This window comes from Desmodus rotundus, chromosome 7, assembly GCF_022682495.2.
Source record: "Desmodus rotundus isolate HL8 chromosome 7, HLdesRot8A.1, whole genome shotgun sequence".
In the NCBI taxonomy this organism is placed as follows: Eukaryota; Metazoa; Chordata; class Mammalia; order Chiroptera; family Phyllostomidae; genus Desmodus; species Desmodus rotundus.
The window spans coordinates 17169686-17191700 of record NC_071393.1 but is presented as its reverse complement, the minus strand read 5'-3'; the positions used below and the strand labels follow the sequence as shown (position 1 = coordinate 17191700).

Here is a 22015-nt window from a genome sequence, read left to right as displayed (position 1 = left end):
CTCAGCAGAGAGGGAGAGCGAGAATTTGGGACGCTGAGGCTGCGACGGACCCGCACTCAGTGGGCACCAGAGATGCCAACCCAACACAGACTTGCCTGGCCAAAATTTGAAACTATCAGGAACAGGGTAGAAATAGCCCCTTAGATTTCAAGATGTGAAGAAACCTGTGGCATATTCTCTACCGCCCACTTCTCCCCCATGTCCTTTCTGGGCAAACACCATGTTGGGAGCAGATCCTCCACTGGCTTCCCAAACCTCAGAGGCCTCTGATTAAAATGCAGGCCAGCAAACAAAGCAAGTGTGAGGTGATTACACCCCGTGAGAATGATGTCTCTCCAATGTCCCTCCTTGCCCAAGTAAATTAAACTTAACTCTGCTTTTCCATCCTGGTCACCAAATAAGTCTGGAGTTTGAGCCCCCTGAGGTGCACACTCATGGGTATCTTCTCACTCACACCCCAAAGGGACAAGGGTGCGTGTTGGAAGCGTGCCGTTGTGTCTTCAGAAGATGGCAGAAAATGATCAGGGCCACCTCTGAGCTGGGCAACCACTGAACACAACGTGCCACGTCCCTGGCACCAAAAGCTTACAATAAAGGAGAAGAATTTCCATAAGTGAGAAGCAGCGTCTGCTTCCCACAGCGGAGAGGAGGAGCAGGGGATTGAGGGGGTGGCAGGCGCTGATTCAGAGTCCTCTCTTGGCCACAGAGTAGCGTTAGCTGAACTCAGCCAGCGAGACACCTCCTTGCACACTCACGCACACCTCCATGCACACTCACGCACAAAACGGTGAGGGGCGACGTGGTCTGCTACTGAAGTACTCCAGGGCAGAGCCACCCAAGGCCCAGGAGGGCCGGCAGGCCCGCATTTCATACTTAGGACCTTCAAATGCCTCCCTCTATTTTTAGGACTTGCACTCATTCAGTCCTTTACAGAATCAGAACCTGCCAGCGAAGGCCATTGAGATGGAAGGTTTAGCTTTTCCCCCACTGGCCTTCAGAAAGTAGATTAAGGGCAAAGTGGAGGAGTCGCTGGATGCTGTGATGGGAATACGCTGGGCCATGCGTCTGGATATGTGTGTATGCCAGGGTGGGGCGAGGAGGGGGCTCCTTCACGCGCGTGATCGCATGGGGCCCTGCTTTCCTCTGGGGATGACAGAGAATCCAGACCCAGCACCTCCTGCAGTCCTGCTCTCTCAAGCTGGCCCCCAGGCCACTGCGCTTGGCTCTGGTGTGTGCGAGGGGAGGGGGACACTTGAAAATTTCCCCCAAATGTCTCTCTTCTCGATCACACACGCATGTATGTATCAACATCTCAGCCACTAGCAATCAAAACCCACACTCAAATCTGTCCACCCGAGACGTGCCTAAAAATAGACCTCATCCTAAAACAAACACCGCCAGGCAAGTCAAAATCCTGACTTGAGTCACACTGATGAAGCTGGGCTATTCCAGCCTCTCCAGCCTGAAGGCTTGGGTACAATAAGCAGGTGGGGCAGCAAGAAAAGCATATCAGGTGCTCCCACTGGTGACAGGGGGCCCCCAATAAACCCAGGTTCCCTCTGGCACGAGACGGTTTGGTGTTTTTATGTTGCAACGTGCTGGGGAGGCCTGCCTGCCCTCACACACGCCCAAAACATTTGATCCTATTACCTAAAGCTGTGGCCTTTTAGTCTCTCAGATGAACTAAACTGAAGTAAATACAGTACTCCTTACCAGGAGTGTCTCTCTCCTGAATGCTTTGGGCAAAGGAGATCACTCCCAGAGCAAAGAACACAACGCAGGGTTACTGTCACTCAAGTGGGAAGAAAGGTGATCTCGCGAAACCTTCCAGCATGCAGTGGGTTGAGGAGATCCTGGAAATTCCCAGGACACCTACGCCAGTTTGCCCTTCCACAGTGGGGAGAATTCTCCTCCTCTAATTTCAGCTGGTCCTCCCAGAATATTTATTAAAGACGTAGGTTTAATATCAGCAGAAGGTATCGAGTAACTTCTTGGCGAGGGCAGCCCTATTTTCAGGGCCTATTAAGATTCTTTGTGGAAATTTAAATACCTCTGTCAGGCAAACAAAATCATATCAGGAACCATTGAATTTCATTGCTAGAAAGAGAAATTAGATTAACCAACCCTCACTGCTTTCCTAGAAATCTCAATAAAATAGAAGTACATTTCAACAGTCTCCTACTTCCGGTCTGAAGGGGCCTCACAAGAAATGTAAATGAATTTGTATGAAAGAAAGCTATCCTTGAGGAAAACCCTTCAATCTACAAAAATTGTATATACTTCTATCGAGGAGAATACGTAAGTATATATTACATATGAGAAGGCAGTGGCTATTCAAAATCAAAACAGCCAGGAAAATCTAGTGGCGGAAACCTTGACAAGTTCAACACCGATAAGCTTCAGCCCCTCAAAACATCCTTGTCCTTTATTAATATTTAGTAGAAATGTATAATCGCAGTTGTGTGCTAGGTTGGGGTTTTATGTCGGGAGGCGGGCAAAGAAGACAGGTTTATTACTGCCATGAAATATTAAACAAGCACCAAGAACAGTAGTAGTAGGTCCCGAACGAGCCAGGGAGCAGGCAGACCCTAACATCAGCTGCACAAAGGGGGCTCCTGTTTACGTTACCCCCGATTAACACCTGCGAAGTTTTGGGTTACATCTTCCAGAGGCTGCAAAAGTCATACATACGAAGGCATGCAACCCTGGCTGGAAGGTTTCACAGGGAGACAGGAACACAAGTCTCCTGGCCTTCCCCAGACGAGTGTGAGTGAGCCTGAAAATTCTCTCCAAGGTGTGGGGAGTGGGGGAAAGGATTCAGAAAAACAGCACCAGGACCCCCTCCTCCCCCCAGCCGGCCCCGTGTCTAAGTAAATTCAGTGATCGAATCCTCCCTGCCTACTATTTCTCCGCACGGCTCCCTGTGTTCTGACTGGAACACGGAGGGAAGCATGAAATTCCAAAAATTTCTTCCGCATCCCTGTAAAAATGTCATACTTCCAAAAAGTGCAGGATTGCATGCAGAGCGAATACAGAGACCTCTCCCATTTCAACGTCTGTGAAAGAGCATTTCTAGACTGCTCTGGATTTTAAGATAGAGAGCAACGGAATGGAAGTTTGGCAAGGAAAAACACAAAACAGAATATGGTTAATTCGAAGCTTTGAAAATTCTGGGGAAGGGGCAGGAGGGGGGAGAAGCGTGCTTTTTTTTTTTAATCTACCCTTCATCTACAATCTATCATTCCTTCTCTGCTTTGAAATTCCTCCATAGCCACACATCTATTACAAAAAATAGGTGAACAATTTTGCAAACTAATTTCCAATTCATGTAATCCTCACTGATTTAATATATGTCTGAATAGGCTGGATTTTTTTTCCTTTGCACGTCCTCACCCTTCCCCCACCCCAACTTTGCACAAACAGAACCTCACGATGAGATGTAGAGTCTCATTATATAAAAGTTGTTTGGTGGGTTAAGAAGTCAGGGGCAGCATAATTTGGGGAGGCTCACTTCCCTGGTTAAAAAAAAAAAAATCGTAATTGCGTGTCAAGCTGGCCGAGACTTTTCCAGAACTGCAACTTGCTGGTCTAGTTTCTAAAGGACATCTGAGCCCCATAAGGCAATCTGGGCACGTCCCCCTGGCTACACGGCTGGTGCAGTTCTGAAGACTTATTCCTTCTCTCCAATCCGAGCAGGGATCACTTTGTTAAATACCGACCAGGATTTTGTCATCAGAGCGAAGAATTTCAGAAACGGTGTTAATATTTAATCACATTAGTACTGGCATGTTTTATGGCGTGACAAAATAAAATATCATTACAAAAATGGGCTTTGCCTAAAGGGGGGGTTGGGGAAAGAAAGTGCCTGTTGGGGCTGGAACCTCGAGAAGGTATTATTCAAAGCCGCTGGACCCCACTGCTTCATGGCTGATGGGGCCATACAGGCGTGTGTTTAAGGAAAAGCAGAACATCTTACTTTAATATTTTTTTAACTCTATTTCAAAGTGGCACACTTCACTCTGATTCCCGGGGGCCCGTTGAAGGCTCTGTGTACCTATTTATACAACATGTGCAGATGGAACTGTAGGATGTTATCACAATGAAAAGTTTAATCATCCTTATTTACTACCAGTAAGGGAGCAGCGATCGGATGCAAACACCTTACAAAGCCTTAAGTAGCAGCCCCAAGGTTGCAGAAGCTGTGAGTGACCTCAATTCAGGGCTTTATCTAGGAAACCGTCCTTCCCACGTCACAGAGTGGAAAACAAAGGAGGTCAAGTGGGTGTCCCTGCCAGAGACCTCTAAGGTGGCCAGCCCTGCAGCCGGCCCCTGAAAGAAAAGTCCCCGTCCTCCTGGGTGCAGGGGAGGGCCGGTTGGGCGCATGGGGGAAATCAACCCCAAAGTGACTAGCATCTGTTTCCAAAAAAACAGTTTCCCTTGTCTGACTGCGATGTGGAAACAAGCAAAAGGAAACGTTTCTTTAGTGACATTTCTCCACTCACAGCCTGCATCTTTTCATTTACTTTTTTCTGTGGAGGAAGATGAGTTGGATGGACAGGGCAGGGAGTGGTGGGACACCTTAAAAAAAAAAACTCATTAAAACCACCCAATTCCGCTTCACCTAAGGTCTTTCAAAAGACTCACAGGCAAAGTGCTACTGGTTTTTCTTTATTAATTCACTAAATCGGGTTTTCTTTTTTAACTTTTCTCACCCCATTTTGGCCAATATGTTCTTAATTACTGGGGGGATGGGGGAGAAAGGGGAGGAGGAGGGGCAGCCAGGCCAAGCCAGGTAGAAGTGACAGAGGCTGGGATTTGTGCTAACCAGCTATCGATCGGGCGGGGATCGAGATGTTGTATACAAGAAAATAAAAGGGTTGGGGGGGTGGCGGTGAGCGAGCAGGATGCTGTGTCGAACTCCATTTTTAAAAGGGGGGTGCGGATAAAGGGGAGAAGAAGCGGAGGGTCCCAAACTAACCAATTTATGGCCGTGCCTGGGAGAAGCCTGGAGAATGCTGATGCTGGCCCCAGCGTCTGCTGTGCATGCTAAACACCAGGCTCCAAACGAGAGAGCGGCGTCCCGGGCTGGGCAGTAGGCGAACAAAGAGAAAAGCAGCGAGGCCGCATTCATGAATGAGAAAACCTAAGCGGGAAAGCTACCCGAGACGGACGCCCTGAAAGCCCAGAGTTCTGAGCCACCCAACTCCTGCCGCACTTCCCCTCCCCCTCCTGCCCATCCCACTCTCCTAAAACCTACCCACACCTTGCACTGGGGGTCAAGAGATAGCAGGATGTGGGGAAGACCAGGAAAACGAAAGCAAAGGGAAAAGAACTCTAAGAGGGAGCAAGAATCAAGGGGTGTGTTTTTAAAGACGTTTAAATCTCCGGCCACTGACTTCAGCGGGTTCAGCCTGCTGAAACCAAGAGGATTCAACTAGGGTTTAAAAGAAAAAGGCAGGAATGGGGGTGGGGATGATGTCACCTAATTTTAAGAAGCCATTATCTGGAAGTGGGGGGAAGATTCCCATGAAAATAAAATTGACGTCTACAGCAGCCCAGTCTTCTTTAGGTGAAAAAACTGTTACTACTTTAACTGGAATGGCGGTTCACGGACTAAGCCCCACCCCACCCACCTTAAAAAGCCTCCAGGCCTGGTGGGGAAGGAGTGCTTAGAATGCAAAGGAGAGCTGGGACTGGACATCTGTCACCAAAGCTAGGGAGATATTGACTAACGTGGGTCCTTTGTGTCTTAAGAATATATATCCATCTCCCCCCACACAAATGATGCCCTGGGTGAGTGGTCTGGCCTCTGCCAAGCAGACCCCACCCCGGCCCCACCAAACAGGAAGGAAACGCACCTGGAAAAGGCTGCCTGCCTCCTACAACCCCTACCGGTCTCCAGTTTTCCAATGCAACTCTCATAGTTGAGAAGAGACAACACAGCTACTCATTAGGAACAAATGTCAAATTAGGCGTTGCCTCAGAGTGATGCTGTGACACCAGAGCTGGGAACTTTTTTTTCTAAAGATGCTGGCACAAGGAAGGGAGCTGGAGCTAGAGGTTGGCTACCTAGGAAAAGGTGGCGAGGCATTAACACAACTTCCCAGGCGTCCTATCAGGAAGGGGGTGAGCACACAACCCCTAAGAAGTGGAGCCAGCCCAAAGGCTGAGAGTGGTGAGGGGTCTTAATGGGAAAAGAAAGGCTCCCAGACCTCTGAGCACCCAGCAATACAGCGACAGTGTGAGGGCGGAGGGGCCTCTACAATAGTCCCCAAAGGGCTGCCGCCTAAGTTCTTACCCTGCAGTGGAACTAGAATCTACCTGGCAGCACCTAAGGGGGAAGCGGGGGCAGGCCCACAGAGCCCTTGGTGTAAGTTAAAGGAAGGGTATCCGGCTCTGGGCTGGGCATTAAGAAAGCCCTGAGCTCTCCCAACCCCAAAGAACCTACTCCTTTCCAGGAGCCTTCAGGGCGGAGGCTAAGCCTGCAGTGGGGGTGGGGCAGGTCTCTGCAAGGTGAGAAGGGGACCGGGAGGAGCGCGTATACCTTCTTTGCTGTTGGGGTTCTGGGGCTTGGCCTTCTCCCAGGGCGCCAGCGTCTTGTCGTCGTCCGCGCCGTCCACCAAGGTCTTGTCAGCCGGCAGGTACCAGGTGGCGCTGTGCTCTGCCATCAGGGAGTCCAGATCGATGGTGCTCACCGCGCTCTTGACAGCCTCGGAGCAGCAGCTGCCCAGCTCGCTGTCTCCATTCTGGGCGCCCGCGGCCCCCACGGCACACTCACCCTTCTTGCCCCCCTTGAGCCCCAGGGGCTGGTCCTCCGAGATGCTGAACTGCTGCCTCTGCAGTTGGATCTGTGCCTGGAGGATCTCCAGCGGGTGGATCTCGTCGGGCGGTGGTGCGCCGCTGCTGCTCGTAGGGGTCCGGACCTGCTCCAGGCCCGGCGTGCCGGGATGGCCAGTGCCCCCGCCCCCGCCGTAGCTGTCAGGGGTCGAGGTAGAGGTAGACATGATGCCCAGGCCGAGCGGGGGCGGGGGCGCCTTCGGTCCATGTTCCCCTGAGCCCACCCCTCGGGGAGGGAGTTTGGGCGAGCCTGTCACCAGGGGGCTCCTACTCGCTTTGGCCAGGGCCGGGGGGTTGTCGGAGCTGGATGACACCTCATCCTCATTGGCGTAGCTTGTGCTCACCTCCTCTGAGGCGAACTCACCCACGTGCGGGGAACTACCGTCCGACTTGGCCCCGCCCTCCAGGGAAGCCATGAGGTCCGGCTGGTCCCCCAGGAGCAACTCGGCCCCCTTCCCCCACGACGGCGAAGTGAGCGCTTTCTCGTGAGGCGTAGGTGCCCCGCGTGCCTCGCCCGTGGAGCTTCCCCCGACGGCTGGGCCTGGTGTCTGCTGCTGCCCTGGGCTCACCCCGGGCGCGCCCCCGCTGTCCGGCGCTGCAGAGTACTTGTCGAAGAAGGTCCCGGGGCTCACGTGACCACTGTCCCTTTTTCTGCGACCCCTTCCCCGGCCACCGCCCCCGGGGACCGGCTTGCCGTCGTTCCCCGACGTCGATTCCAGGGTGTAGTTGGGAGAGAGGTTGGTGCCGTCCCCCTGGGCAGGAGGGTTGGGCGGCCCCGAGGTTTTGGAGCCACTGGTACTGGTCCCCGACGGGCCTCCGGGTCCCGGAGCGCCCGGAGCAGTCCCTCCTGGGAAGTAATCCGAGCCCGGGTTACCGGCAACGGCCGCACCGTCGGTCTCGTTCTGGCTCAGTTTCCTCTTCCCCTCGGGCGGGTTCTTCTTGTTGAAGGTCACGTTGAGGTTGGGGGCCCCGAGGCTGGCGATCATATTCTGGCAGGCTGTGGAGAGCGCAGCCAGGCAGCTCTGGCCGAACAGGTTGTCCTTGGAGCTGGGCTTGTTGAAGGAGCCCAGCGAGAGCGCACCCAGTTTACTGGCCGAGGTGCGTTGGCTGGGCTGGAAATCAGGCTGCGGCGGGTATGCGCCCCCGCCGCCGCTGCCGCCAGTGCTGCCGCCACCCCCGCCCGCGCTGGGGGGCGAGTTCACGCCTGGGCCGCTGTGCGGCGTGGCCTGCCGGTTCCCTGCGCCGAACGGGAAGCCAGGCTGGCCCCCCAGCGCGGGCGCCGTGAAATCCGGCGGCGGGGGCCTGCGCTCGGAGGGTGCACTAGGTAGCCCCACTCCAGCCCCGGGTGATTGCAGTTGGCCCAGGCCGGCCAGGCTGCCCCCGAACTGCAGGCCAGGGGAGGGCAGCGCGGGCACGTGGCCCTCTCCGGGCATCCTCAGCGGCTCCTGCAGAGGGCCCCGGAACAGCACCCCCGAGCCACCGGGTGGAGGGGGCGGCGCCAACCCTGGGTCGTGCGGGCCGCAGTCAGCGGGCAGGCCCGAGCCTCCCATCCTGCGGGGCAACAGGTCACCAGGTGGAGGGTGCGGACCTGGGAACCACGCACTCTCCTGCGCCAAGTGCGGTGCTTGCTGCTCAAAGGTGCCCAGGCGCCCCGCGCCCGCGCCGCCGCTTTCGCGCTCAAAGTTCGGCTGGGCCATGCCGCTCACTGGGGCGCCGTGCACCAAGCCACCTTGGCCCACTTCCCCTGGGTGGCCAAGCTGGGCCAGGTTGGGTTGGCGCAGTCGCTGCTGCTGATTGCGCGACGCCATCTGCTTAATCATGAGGGCCGCGTTTTGGCGCTGCTGCTGCTGCTGCTGTTGTTGCTGCTGCTGCTGCTGCTGCTGCAGGGACTGGTGGTCTGGGGCCGGATGCTGCAGGGATGGCCCTGTGGGGAAGCTGTCAGGGACCGGCGGTGTGAACTCGCCGGGGAGGCCCGAATAGGCGGAGGGCGAGAGGTGGTTGTCCAGAGCGCCGTTGTGCATGCTGCCGTTCCACGAAGCGCAGCGGTCCACTCCCGCGCTGCCCGGGAAGTCAAAGCGCGGCCTCTTAGCCACATTCATATAAGGGGGTGCGTCGAAATGCTGCAGCCGCTGGTTAGGCGCCTGCTGCGGAGGGGGATGCTGCATGTTGAACACAGGCTCGGAATAAGGGTGCATGCTCCGGTTCTCCAGCCTGTGGATGGGGTACTCGAACTGCGCGTGTTGGCTGGGCAGCATGGGGCCCCCATCCTGCAGGCTGCCGCTGGGCGTGCCTGCCTCGCCCTGCTGGGGCCGCGGGAGCGCAGGAGGGCACGAATTTTGTCGGACCAGAAGACCGGGCGGCGGAGGCTGCTGCTGCGGCGGCTGCTGCGCCTGCTGAGTCTGCTGTGGGGGCTGCTGCTGAGGGGGCGGCGGGGCCTGCTGGGGAGGCTGCATTAAGGGGTGCCTTGAGCCTACTCCGGGCTCCATGCCCACCGGCATCTTGCGGGCCCCGCCGAACCTCTCGAAGAACACACCGTGCTGCTGCTGCTGTTGCTGCTGCTGCTGCTGGGCGTGCATCTTGGACAATCCCACCATGCCTGCAGCTCTGGGCATGGCCGAGGAACCCGGGAAAGAGCCCCCGGGAACCTGGCGACCCGCCGCATAATGAGGCAGCTGCCCCTCAGAATCAGAGGGCGAAAACAGGTCGAAATGTCCCGAGGGCGCCTCGCCCGGGTAATTGTATTCCAGCGAGTCGACGGCTCCTTGGTTCGCCACCCTCCGGTTCTCCAGGCTGTGGGAATCGGAGCCGCTGGAGGCGGGCAGGCCGTGGAAGGAGGCGGCTCGGTTCGGGCTCTGGTCCAGCGGCAGGCACGGGGCAGGCACGGCGTGGCCCGAGGCGCCCGAACTGTGAAAGTCCGGGAGGTTCCCGGGTCGCTGGGGGCCGAAGCTCTCAGGCCCCTGGCTTTCCGCCATGTGATCATAACCCTCGGCGAAGGGCGGCTGGCTGCCCAGGCTGCCGCCGGCACTGCCGTAGCCGAGCAGGCGACCCCCGTGCAGGCACGAGGCCCCTGGGTCCGGGCCACCAAAGTTGCCCCCGAAGTGAGGGTGATGTTGGTGGGGGTGGTGGCCTCCCGGGTGGCCGTGATGCGGCTGCTGGCTTCCAAAGAATCCGTGCACCGGCTGCGCCTGCAGCCCCCCCGCGTGCAACTCCGAGTGGCCGCGCGCGTGGAAGCCGTAAGGCTCCATGTTCATGCCCAAGATCGGGGGCTCGCCCAGCGCGCTCATGGCAGGGTCCACGGAGCCAGGGGGTCCCCCCGCGTGGAAAGCCGGGGCCTTAAAGTGGGTGTTCATGCTTAGTCCGGCCTCGTTAAAGTTCCTCTCGCCCTGGCCAGCGTTCCTGCTGTTGATCTGGGGCTCGAATTGGTCCAGCCCAAACATACTTGGCGGGGGGTGGGGGAATCAATAGGGCATGACAGCCTGCTCTCCGCGGCGCGCCTCTGGCCAGCTACTCGTTCCGGCCCTGGGCTGGGCGCTCCGGGACGATCAGCACGGCGGGGGCACAGCGCGCACAGCCACCCGTCCTGGCCTGTGGAGGCTGGGGGCTATCAGCTCCTCTCCCGAAGCTTTGGCTCTGCCCCACACGGGCCTCTCACATCTTGCGGCGCCGCGGGGCCTCCAGGAGCGGTGTTGGAGGGCCCATGCCCTGCGCGGTTGGCACAGCCGCGGGTGGGTTTGCGGGGAGGGGACAGAGCTGCAGGCGAGTGGAGACAAAAAGTTAAGTAGGGGGAAGGAGGCGGGAAGGAGGCAGGGAAAGCAGAGCGATCACCTTCTTAAGTCCGATCAGGTCGAGTAGGGAGCCCCAGGACGCCGCCCGAAGCCTCCCGGAGTTCGTAGCGGAGCCGCTAAGGGGTCGGGCAGAAAGACCCTTTAAAGCCGTGGCTGGCGCCGGGGCACGGACAGAGCGGTCCCTCCCCCCTCCCCCCAGAGTCCCCGCGCTCGGTAGCCCGAGCCTCCGCCAAGCACGATCCGCTCGCACAGTCCCCGTCGGCCTCGAGCAAGCGGCTACTGTTTCTTCAGCGGCTTGGAGGACTGCAGGCTCCGCTCGGCATCACCGATTATGGCCCTGGAGCCGAGGTCGCAGCGGGGCTGGGGAGGCGGCAGGCACCCGGGGTTGGAGCGGAGGGTTGGGGGAAGACACGGTTCCCCTGCTCCGCGGCCGGTGCGCTGCACCCCGGCGCACCGCACCCCCGCGCGCCTCTCCGCTGCCAGGTCCGCCTCCTGACGCTTGGGTCCTCTGCTGTTCAGTCTCTGAGTTCGCTGGGGTCTCCGCGCCCCGTTCCAGGCACAGACACGCAGAGAAACGAAGGGTTGGGTTGCTCCGAGGCTCAGGTTCCCTGCCTCCGCGCCGAGGTGCTTCGCGAGTCCCCCTCGGACCCCGAGAGGGGGGCGTACGCGGGTTGAGGGACACGCTGGGCAAGCAGGCTAAGGCGTTCTGGCTGAGCTCTCAGAGCCCGAAATGGGGGGGTCGAGGGCAGCTCTGGGGGGTCCGCGCACCCCTCTCCTGGCTAGCGGGGGGGGGTTCTGCGTGGGGCGTTCCGAGGGTCTCAGCTCCCCTCTCTGTGTCTGCGTCTCGCCCAGCGCCGGGAGAAGCAGCAACAAGTTTTGCATTTCAGCAATCAATTTCAGCCATTACATTTGCACCAATCAGCGCAGTCCGAGCTCCGGCTCCGGGGCGGGGCTCGCTCTTAAGGTGGTCCTGGGTGCTGGCGGCTGAGGCCCCGGTGCGATCCCGCACTTCTCCAACTCCGGGGTTCCCCGCGCCAGTCTCGCCTGGGGGTCGGGTGCCAGTGCTCTGGGGGCTAGCCCTGGTCTCCCGGCGCATCTGAGGGAGAAGGGTGCAGACTTAGAGTGGTGGGAGCTTGGCTTTGTTCACACCCCTTCCACTCACACAGTTACCAACTCCCCACCCCCAACTGAAGAGAGACCTGCGGGGTGGGCAGGGGGCGGGGAGGTGGGCGGTAAGCCGTGCGGGGCGCTCAGACAATGGGGTCGCCAGGCAAAGCTCCTGGACTCGCCACGTAAAGTCGCTAAGAATCGACTGTGCTTCAGCCTGGAACGAACCCTTGGCTCCCCACCGCTGTCTGCTTCCTAGAGGCGCCCCTGTTAACTGGCCCTCGGATATTCCTGGAGGTGAAAGCAGACAGGGAAACCCGAAGTTAGGGTTCTCCTCGAGAGACCGGGACTCCTAGTCGCTCCTCGCTTACTCGGGGGCGCACAATTGTTCCCTAATCCCTCAGCTTGGGGTTCCCAGCTCTCAGTCGCTGGCTTCCGCCGGGAGGAGCCATAACCACGGGGTCACTTTATGGTGGACACATCGGCTAAGTCCAGCGCAGAGCGACGAAGCAGCCTGGAGCCCAGGGAAGACCTCCGAGCGGAGAACGAATGGGCGGGCTGGAGCACCCTACTGCTGGCACCAGGGCCGAGGCCCGGACCCTCGGTGGGCGAGAGGTTGGCCTCCTTAAGAGATCAATTAAACGGAAGAGGCCAAGGAACGGAATTGGGTTGTGATACTAAAATCAATAGGAGTAATTTAATATCTGCCCTGCTCTTTATGAAATATTTATCCCAATAATCTTAGTTAAAATGTTTAGATCTTCCTGATCCCCACTGAGGCTGAAATCTATCTTGCAATTAGAAGTTGGAAGTTAGAGGTGATAGAGGCTAGAGGAGGTGTTTACTCTGTGTGCCTCCCTGGGTGTATTTTCCTTGCCATACAAGAGCACGAGGCAATTTTGTGAGCCAACTAGCATTCTTAGGCGAAGGGAAGAAAAAAAAGAACTTTCTTTGAAGTGCCCCTGATATCGCTATTAAATCTAAATAAAATTAAGCATGGTGTATAAAAATGCCTTTTCTCCCCCACAAAAGAAAGTGTTTATCGCCCAAGTCTGTCTAGCATTTGCTAAATTACGCATGAAATCTGAAATGAAATAAACGTTATAATAAAACCAACCCCTGAGCCCTTTTTATTTAAAAACCTCAGATTAAGCACTCGACGAACGCGGGAGGGAGTTAAAAAGTTACCGCATCGTGCAGGCCAATTCATTGCTCCCCGGAGTTGCTGCTGGGAAGACAGATGCCGGATTTGCAGAAAGGCTGGGGAAAGAGCTCGACTTAGGGTGAAAAGATGCAGGAAACAGAATCTGGAGGGACTGCAGAGGAAAATGACCCCCCCACCCCCTCAAAGAAGACTAAAAATAAAAACCAACAATAAAACCCTGCAACTTTAAAACTCAGAGAGCTGAAGCAAGCTCAGATCTAAGGCCCTTCGCAGGACCTCCCTGAGGTGGACTTCGACAGATATTTTTTCTTTTTGAAATTAAAAATGAAAATGACTCCCACCAAAAATGGGGTCCATAAATAAGCATCGGGAAGAAGTATTTGTACAGGGCGGTGGAGTTTTAAAAGGATTTTTCTGCAGGATCAGGTTGTTGGTCTGTGATTAAATATTGATTTTGTGTAATTAGTTTTCATGTGAACTATCCTCTTGCTGATAGCTTAGAGGTTTCAGAACTAGAAAAGAAATGGAATTGGACATGGAAATTATTACTTAGCAAAGTGACAGAGAAGTGAGAGACTGAGAAAAGAGTGAGGCTTGGCTGATGGAGGCACAAAGAAATAAAGGGCCTGGGTTGGCCTCCAGTGACACTCCCCACCCACAGGGCCCCAGGCCAGAACCTGGGAGACACTGAGCCTCTGGGTCTGGAAGGAGACCAGTAGGAGACTGGTTGCCAGGAGGGGGACCCCCGTGTGGGCCAAGGCCTGTGCAAAGCCCATGACACCAGATCACATACCTGGTCCAGAATGGTTGGTTCTGGGCTATGAGTATCTTAAGAGGCATCTATGTGAGGGTCTTATGTGCCCGTGTGTGTCTAGAGGGAGGATGGAAAGTTGAGACCTGTCTGGAGCCCTGGATGGGCCAGGGCGTGGGAAGAACTGCCCACAGACCTGCAGTCTGGGGAGCCCCCGGTTGGGATGTGCTCTAGTTCAAGGCATGACTTCACACAGGGCTGGGTGGAGGTCCCCTGAACACCTGGGCAGGTTTCCTGTGGAATAACTCTGTACACTCCAGGGAGGGGTGTGTGGGGGTTTGTTTCTGGGGCTTTTTCCAAGAGTTCAGTCCACAAGGTGTGTGAGTGTCTGAAAGCAGGGTGTGTTTGGGACCGGCTGTATTTCTGCTCAGGCTGGGGGTCTGGGTCACCTTTCCTTAACACTACGAATGCCGTGTGGGCGTGTGGCACGTGTCTGCATTTGTGTCTTCCTCTGTGTGGGGGTGGCAGGACATCTGCCCGTGTTTTCGTGCGTGCCTCTGTGTACCTGCATTCCCGTGTCTCTGGGTGTCTCTGTGAGTGCCCCCAACCCTGTGCTTCTCTGTGTGTGTGCCTCTGGGTACATACGTCCCTGTGCAAGCACCTTCCTCATACCTTGTGTGCCCGCATCTCTGCTCACACGTATGTGTTCAACGCGAGTGTGAGAGCCGGCACCACTGCCTGTGCCTATCTGTGCCCGCGGGCCTGCCGGTGTGTGCGCCTCCTCCGTGTGGGTGCCCAGCGTGTGCCTGTGTGTGAGTTCCGCCTGCCAGGGCCCGCTGCTTCTTTGGAACAGACACATTGCCCCCTAGCGCTCAGATGGATTCAAAGTCCCTGTCCCAAGGCACACAGCCCAGAGCTGCGGGAGCCCCAGGGCCTTTCTCCCGCTTCTTCCCCTCCCTTCAGCCCTCCCCTCTAGGGGCACTGCGAGTGCGGGCGCCGGTCAGAGGGGGTCTCCAGGAGAGGGAAGGAGGGGACACAGCTGGACCAGGGCTCCAGAGCTAAAGAGGGATGCTTCCTGGAATGTCTCCCATGGAGCTACCTGGCTGGGGCTGAGAGCTTGGCATCCCTGAACTAGCCCAAGCGCTCCACTCCAAGAAGGGACCTCCACTAGTGAGACCTCACTCAACAAAAACACAAAGCAACCAACACTCACACCCTCTACCGACCAGACACACAGCCTTCAAGCTGGCCCATCTGGCCCCCAACACCAACACCCCGCCCCACACACAGGGGCTGTGTCTGTATGCCGGCTATTGGGTGTTGAAGGCTCCCTCTCTGCAGGGCTGAGTGCTTTGCGTCCAGGGTCCTATTTCACCCTCACAGCAACAGCACGAGGTCAGGAAGCTCAGGCTGGTCAAGTGACTCTCGCACAGTCAAAACGTCTGACACGGAAGCCTGGCTCTTGCCTGCTCTACATGGATGGGATAGTTCAGATAAAACGCTTAACACAGTGTGGTGCCGAGAAACGGTAGCTACCTCTATCACTACTGCCGTTATTCTCATTATTGATATTCATGTGATTATTGGTATCAGTCTCTGTGTGTCCCTCTATCACACGCACATAGAAACTAGCCCCCCACACACACACTTACAGCCCCAGCCTTCTCCCCCCAACCCCTATGCCCTTTGGGGCTCAGACACTCACAAGAATAATGGCAGATCAAGTCCCCCTTGCAGGCAGAGCCCTCTAAGAGACCTGGAGGGGAACCTACTTCCCCTGACGGCTGGGTAGAGGGTCCCCAGAATGACTCTCCCTTGTCAGTTAGTGGTGGAAAGGATATAAACTTTGGCATGACATACCCAGATTCAAATCTTGTCTTCCCCGCTTGAGATCTGGCTTGACCTTGGATGCAACCCTTTCTTCCTCTGAGCCCCAGTTTTCCCCATTGGAAAAGAGACTCCCCGTCAGTTCATGTGGAGCATAAGAATTGGAAACAATGTTTAAAAGTGGCACAGAGCACGGCAGATGGCAGGCATTCATTAAATGATAGCCTCTCTTATTGCCATTATTATCATTATTATTTCTTCTGCATTTGGATCAAGGAAAGTGGAGAGCAGCAGAGAAATTGGGTTTCCTTGACAGATCAGCCTTGCTTCACCAGGCACCCTCTGAGAGAGATGGTGACTCTCTCAGGTGGTCACCTCCACCTCTCCCACCCTCCACTGTGCTGGTGTAGGTGGGTGGGGGTTGGCATCTGTCCAGGCAGCACCCAGGGCTGACCCCTCTGGGAAAGGCCCAGCTATGGCTGGGGGAAAAGAAAGTAGCCACCTAGAGGTGGGAAGGAATGAGACCCTAATGAAGCCACCAGCTGCTGGTTCCTAAGCAACATATACCCCCTCTCTCTCTCTTTTTTTTTTAAGATTTTACTTATTTACTTTTAGAGGGAGGGGAAGGGAGAGAGAAAGAGAGGGAGAGAAACATCAATGTGCAAGAGATATACCAATCAGTTGCCTCTCACACACCCCCATACAGGGACCTGGCCCACAACCCAGGCATGTGCCCTGACGGGGAATTGAACCGGCAACCTTCGGTTTGCAGGCAGGTGCTCAATCCACTGAGCCACACCAGCCAGGGCCCACATGCCCCCCCGACCCCTGCTCTTTTTATGCATGATGCCTGATTATTTTTTGAGGTCTCTCTTCCATCTGTCTATTGAATAAATACATACTGAGTGCCTACTGTATGCCAGGGCTCAGGTTGGGAACTCAGGAAAAAAGTGGAAGATTTAATTCCGCCCTCAATCTGGGAAACCTAGTATTCTACTCTAAAAGAGCTACATAGTACACTATAGGGACGAAATAACTGTGCTGGGAGGGTGCACAGTTATAACAAGGAAGAATTTCCAGAGGTTGGTTTTGTAGGTAGGATAGGAGTTTAATAACCAGAAGAGAGTCAAAGAACTTCCCAAGTGAAGGAATCAAGTTAAAAGAGACATGGGAAGGTTCAGGCAGCAGCTTATTTCGAGTAGGAGGGGGAGTGGTGGGGTCTGAAGCCCAAGAGGTCAGCAGGACCCAGATCAGGAGGACCACCAAGGCCGGTGGGAAAGTTTGGACATTTTTCTAGGGAGCCATGAGGGGAGTTTAAGGAAAGCCAAGTGACAGAGTCCCAGATGAGATTCAAAAGGTCACTGGAGACTTGAGGGTCTCCCCCTCTCTTTGCCTTTCAAGTGGTCCCAGAAGCCATCTTCACTCGTGTTTCTGAAAACAGGGCCTGGGAGAGATGGAGCCCCGAGTCTGTCCCCAAGCAGCCAGCACAGGCAGGGCACTACCCCCTGGCTCTCCACTCGGGGCTGTCAGCACCGGGGGGGTGCCGAGGCGACTCCGCATGGGGCATGACTGCTCTCCTGCCCCTCAGCTGGGTGAGGCCAAGGGGTATTTACAAGAGAGCTGCACGTGTTAGGTCCTGAGCCCAGTGCCTCCGGCCCTGACCACATACCACGGGCAAGACCTGGCCTGGAGTTCCAGTTTCCGGATCTGTACCAACACCTGTCTCCAGGGCTGTCAGGGAGGCTGCCAGTGCGGGAGAGTACCCCGCCCGCATTACATAACATGTATTACATATTTGTATTGTATTATATTACTACCCTGTGAGCTAGCTATTTTTTTTCCCTCCTATTTTATAAAGGAGGGAGCTGAAGCACAGAGAGGTGAAGGGATTTGCCCAAGGCCATCCAGCAAGCAAGAGGCAGAACCAGGCCATCCAGCAAGCAAGAGGCAGAACCAGACTCACTTTGGGCCTGGCTTTACCTCACCATCAGCCCACATACCAGCCCACAATCTATGCAGCTTGAGCTGGGTGTGAGCCCCAGAGAGGCGGTTGGGGAGGGGTGTGGGTGGAGCCAAGACACTCCTCTTTCCCTTGTCCCTGAAGACTCCCACTCTGTGGGGGGATCCTTTCTTTCTTGTTCCTTCCTGCACAGCTATCCCCACACCCCTGCTTCCCAGAGGCCTCCAGGCCTGACGACAGGGTTTCAATACAAGGGAGCCACTAAATTCTCCTTGAATGATAAAGTTAACTGTTTCCCAGCTCACCTGGCCAGGCCAGGCTACCTGCACAGGAAAAGAGCGCTGGCCACCATAAGGCATTTCAGCTTCCCAGGGACCCAGACACACAGGGGGGCCAGGGCTCCAAACCCTGCTCCCAGCATCAAGCTCTCCTCCACAAGCCAACCTGCCCTAGGGCAAGCCCCTTCCTCAGGAGTCTAGCTCAGAGCCAGCACCAACACGCAGAGCTGTGACCTGGCTGGCGGGTGAGAAACTGGACCACTGCTTGAAAATGTGAATGGCAACATTGACGAGAGCTGCCCCATGCAGAGTGCAGAAACACCCCGAGACCTCTTTTGATCTTTAACACCGTCCTGGGAGGTCAGTGCCTCCCTTATTCCTAGAAACTTGCTGAAGGCCACACCGCTTGTACATAGCAGGGCCCGTCCCTACTCGGGTCTATAGAATCCTAAAGCTATTCAGCCAGCCTCTCCATCTACAAAGATTTCTCTTCCCCAGACGGCATCCAGCTATGAGCTTCTATTTTCCATTTTCTAAGCGGAGTGCACTGAACCCAGGCCCCGGTCCCAAAATAACTCAAACCAGAGCCACGGCTGGAACCGAGGCCTCAGCGACTGCATGGCCCAGTCCAGCCTCTACTTGAAAAAGTTCCCATTCAGCAAAAAAACAGGCATCACACATACAGCATCCTGTGCCACACAATTAGTCAGAAAATGCAAAAGTTCGGCAGGGTTCATCAGCATTCAACAAACCCCGTTTAGCACCATCCCACCCACCCCTGCCCCCACCACTGCTTCCTCCTTTCTCTCCCTGCAGCAATCAGCAGTGCGGGCTCATTACCACGGGGAATCTAGCTGGAAAACCAGCCTTATAAACAGAACTAAACAAGCATATATGCTGGGAAAACTCTGGACCAGCCTGTCATTAGCCAAAGCCTTTCAAATCCACCCTCTGTTGTTTCTCCCCCCCCCTGCTGGGGAAGGCTGTGGTGGGGTGGTGTCTCCTTTGGGGCTGGGAGTGGGGACTGGGAGAATCGCCCCAAAGCAAGGGGAAAGAAGGTCACCCAGACTTGGTGCCCCAGTGCCCAGAGCCAAGGACTAGTCTCCCAGGACGAAACCCCACGTGCAGCTGGAATCTGAAGCCATTCTCTGCATCTGAAGCGACAACAGCTACGGGAGTTGCCAGGTGCGTCCCTGTTTGCTCAGAACTGGTCCTGTTCGTCTTCGCAGTGCACCGAAGAGGTTCAGGCTCGTGCGGCTCAGAGGGTCACACAGATCTAAGATCTCTGACCCCAAACAGGCCATTTCCCTCTCTGTGCCTCAGTTTCCTCATCTGTAAAAGCAGTATCTCCACCAAAAGTCATTTGTGAGCGAGGAGTGACATGGTATCTGTTCCATGTCACAGTTTTGCACCTTCCCCAGGAGGTACGTGGAGGGGTGATGAGGAAACAGAGACTTCCTCTGGAGGGCTTCCCGGAAGTGTGAGCCCTGTAGGAAAAGGGGGTGGAGGGCCCTGGCCACCCACAGTAGGAGGGAAGGCGTCTCTGGCATTTTGAGTCCTCCCCATGCATCAGCCTCTCTGCTGAGTCCTCTCCAGAGATCACTGTAATTCTCACACCAGCCCTACAGCAGAGTTCTGCGTGTACCCATTTTACAGAAGGGAACTTAGAGGAAGGCACGCTGCTTTGGGAAGGAGCATGAGGAGAGTTCCTTCGAAATAAGAGCCTGTGCCCAGGCAGGAAATAAACAGAACTCCCCAGGGAAGGCTCAGGGGGACCCCCCCCAACACATCCCCTACTACTTAGACTGTGAAGTGTACCAAGGGCTGGTGGGCTTTGAATGCCCGTCCCACCTCCATGAGGGCACAGAGCCCAGAGAGAGTAAGGGACATGCTCATTGGAGTCAGCTCCTTGGAACAGGTCATAAAGGATCACTGTTTGGCCAGTGGCAGCACCGGCAGCTCTCCCTCTGGACGCTGTTTGCCACGCAGCAGAAAAACCAGTACAGTCTAGAGGTGAATAGGGTCAGCCCCAACTCGGCCACTTCTAGTCGTCACTTCACCTTCCCGAGCCTCAGTCTCCCCATCTGCCAAATGGGGAGAAGAATCGTTCCTAGGCTTGCCAGGTGGGTGAGCCGGGCACAGAGCACTTAGCACGTAGTTAACACTCAATAAATGGCAGGCTACTACATGGAGCGAGGCCCCTGCCGGGCGGGCCGGCTCCCACAGGGCAGCCCTGAGAATTGATGAGGTGCCTGCATCACACGTTTGCTCCTTCCCAGGCCCTGGCTGTGCGGTCCAGTCCCAGGCCCCCAGCTCGCACCCAGAGACCTTGCAACACCAACACGCTGTCAGGTCTGAGGAGCGCAGACGTCCCCACCCAGGGTTCTCTGGGCCTGGCCCAGCTGCGCAGGGCCCACCCTCCCCAGCTGAGGCCCCGCAGCCTCTGACATTTGCCACTGGGCCACCTGGTGAGCTCGGGGCAGGCTCCAGGCGCCAGCCGCCCCCACCTCTGGCTTGGATGAGCTCATCTGGGTTTGGTAACTTCCAAAGCAGCCAGGAATGTTTGCTCAAATGTTCCAGGCGCAGGGAGCAGAAGGAGCAAGCCGGTGCCCTCCGCCCGCCTCGCGCAGGCGGAAAGCTATCTGCTACAGCTCAGACAGGCCAGCTTCACCAGGCCGAGGAGGTGGATGTGGCGTTTTGGAATCTCCATCACCACAAAGGAAAATGCCTTTTAAATCAATGGGAGCTGGGAGAGAGCGGGGCCAGGAGGTTCAGGGACCTGAGGAAGCTTCAAAGGCAAGGCCGCAAGGGGGGACGCCACCAGGCACGGGACTTCTCCTGCCATCGGTGTCGTGGCTACCCTTGTTTGGGGGAAGTCCAGGTGGAGGAAGGGAGACCTGGAGGTGCTTGACTGACTTGAACACTTACCAGGGTGCATGCATATACCCACACACGTGGCCCACACACGCACACGCACACGTGTGCACACACTAATCCTGTCCATCCCCAGGTTCTGTAGAAATCTCCCCCAGCTCTTGGCCACCACCTTCCCCACCTGGACTGCAGCCAGGGTCTAAATTTGATCAAATCAAGGCACACACATCCCTCCTCGCGCCCACCCCACCCCCATTCTTGACACAGGTCGGTGGATCTCCTTGTTTGGGAGTAAAGATCAAATTGCTCATCACTGCCTGAGAGGCCCTCCGTGCCTGACCCTGGAGACCTCCCTAGGCTCACCCCATTCTCCCAACGAAGCCACACGAGCCGTGCCTGGCCCTCCTGGCAAGGTGCTCGACCAGTGGCTGGAGGTGAGTGCCTCTGTGTCCCCTTGGCCCAGGTGAGGAACAGTCATCCCTCCCCTCAGTTGCCACATCCCTAGAGAAGTCCTTCCCACCTACCCCTGCCACTCAGGATGTTTCCTAGTCCGAGGACTGGGCATTATCTCGTGGGATCCTTTTATGACTCCCTGCCTATCCCGTCCAATAGTGGCCCAAGTAGGCTGGGGCTCTGCCCAGTTCTGCGTCCCACTGTTTGCGGGCACCAGGTAGGTGCTCAAAATACATTTGATGAAGGAAGGGAGGAAGGGTGGGAAGGAGGAAGGAAGGAAGGAAGGAAGGAAGGGAGGAAGGAAGGAACAGAGGGAGGGAGGGAGGAAGGGAGGGAGGGAGGGAGGGAGGGAGGGAAGGAGGAAGGAAGGAAGGAAGGAAGGAAGGAAGGGAGGAAGGGCATTGTTCCAGCCAGAGGATGTGGCAGGGTTGAGTCCAGAGCAGCATTTCCAAGACGTATTAGACCAAGCCCCACAGTTTTACCAACCTGCCAGGCCCTCGCAGTCCAGTCTTCCCTGTTCAGTCCCTCCCCCTCCAGGGCCTTTCTCTATGGTCTTATTGTTACCTGCCCTTCTGGGCCCGATAAACTCCTATTCATCCTGCAAGGCCCCACTTAGTGCTTCTGAAACTGCAAGTTGTGACCAATTAATAGGTTACAAATCCATTTAGGGAGTGAGGTATATACATACAATGGAATATTATTCAGCCGTAAAAAGAAATGGAATTCTGATACATTCTACCACGTGGATATACCTTGAAACTGTTCTGCTAAGTGAAATCAGTCATACACACGAGGACAAATATTGCATGATTCCATTTATGTGAGGCACAAACTAGGCCAAGTCATAGACAGAAGGTAGGGCAGAGATTACCAGGGGCTTGTGGGAAGGGGCAGTGGGGAGCCAGTGTTTCGTGGGCGCGGAGTGTCTGTGGCGGACGGTGGGAAAGTTCTGGAGATGGACGGTGGTGACCACACAAC

General features: G+C 56.0%; 1 protein-coding gene across 1 annotated transcript in view; it reads right to left on the bottom strand.

Moving 5' to 3' along the window:
• The window catches only part of MN1 (MN1 proto-oncogene, transcriptional regulator), a 46854-nt gene extending 35390 nt beyond the window's left edge, over positions 1–11464 (bottom strand). Inside the window, exon 1 of the mRNA XM_053928728.2 lies at positions 6545–11464. Coding sequence (XP_053784703.1) covers positions 6545–10274 — 3730 coding nt within the window. The 5' untranslated portion in view covers positions 10275–11464. The remainder of the gene's footprint in view (positions 1–6544) is intronic.
• Between the last annotated feature and the right edge of the window lie 10551 nt (positions 11465–22015).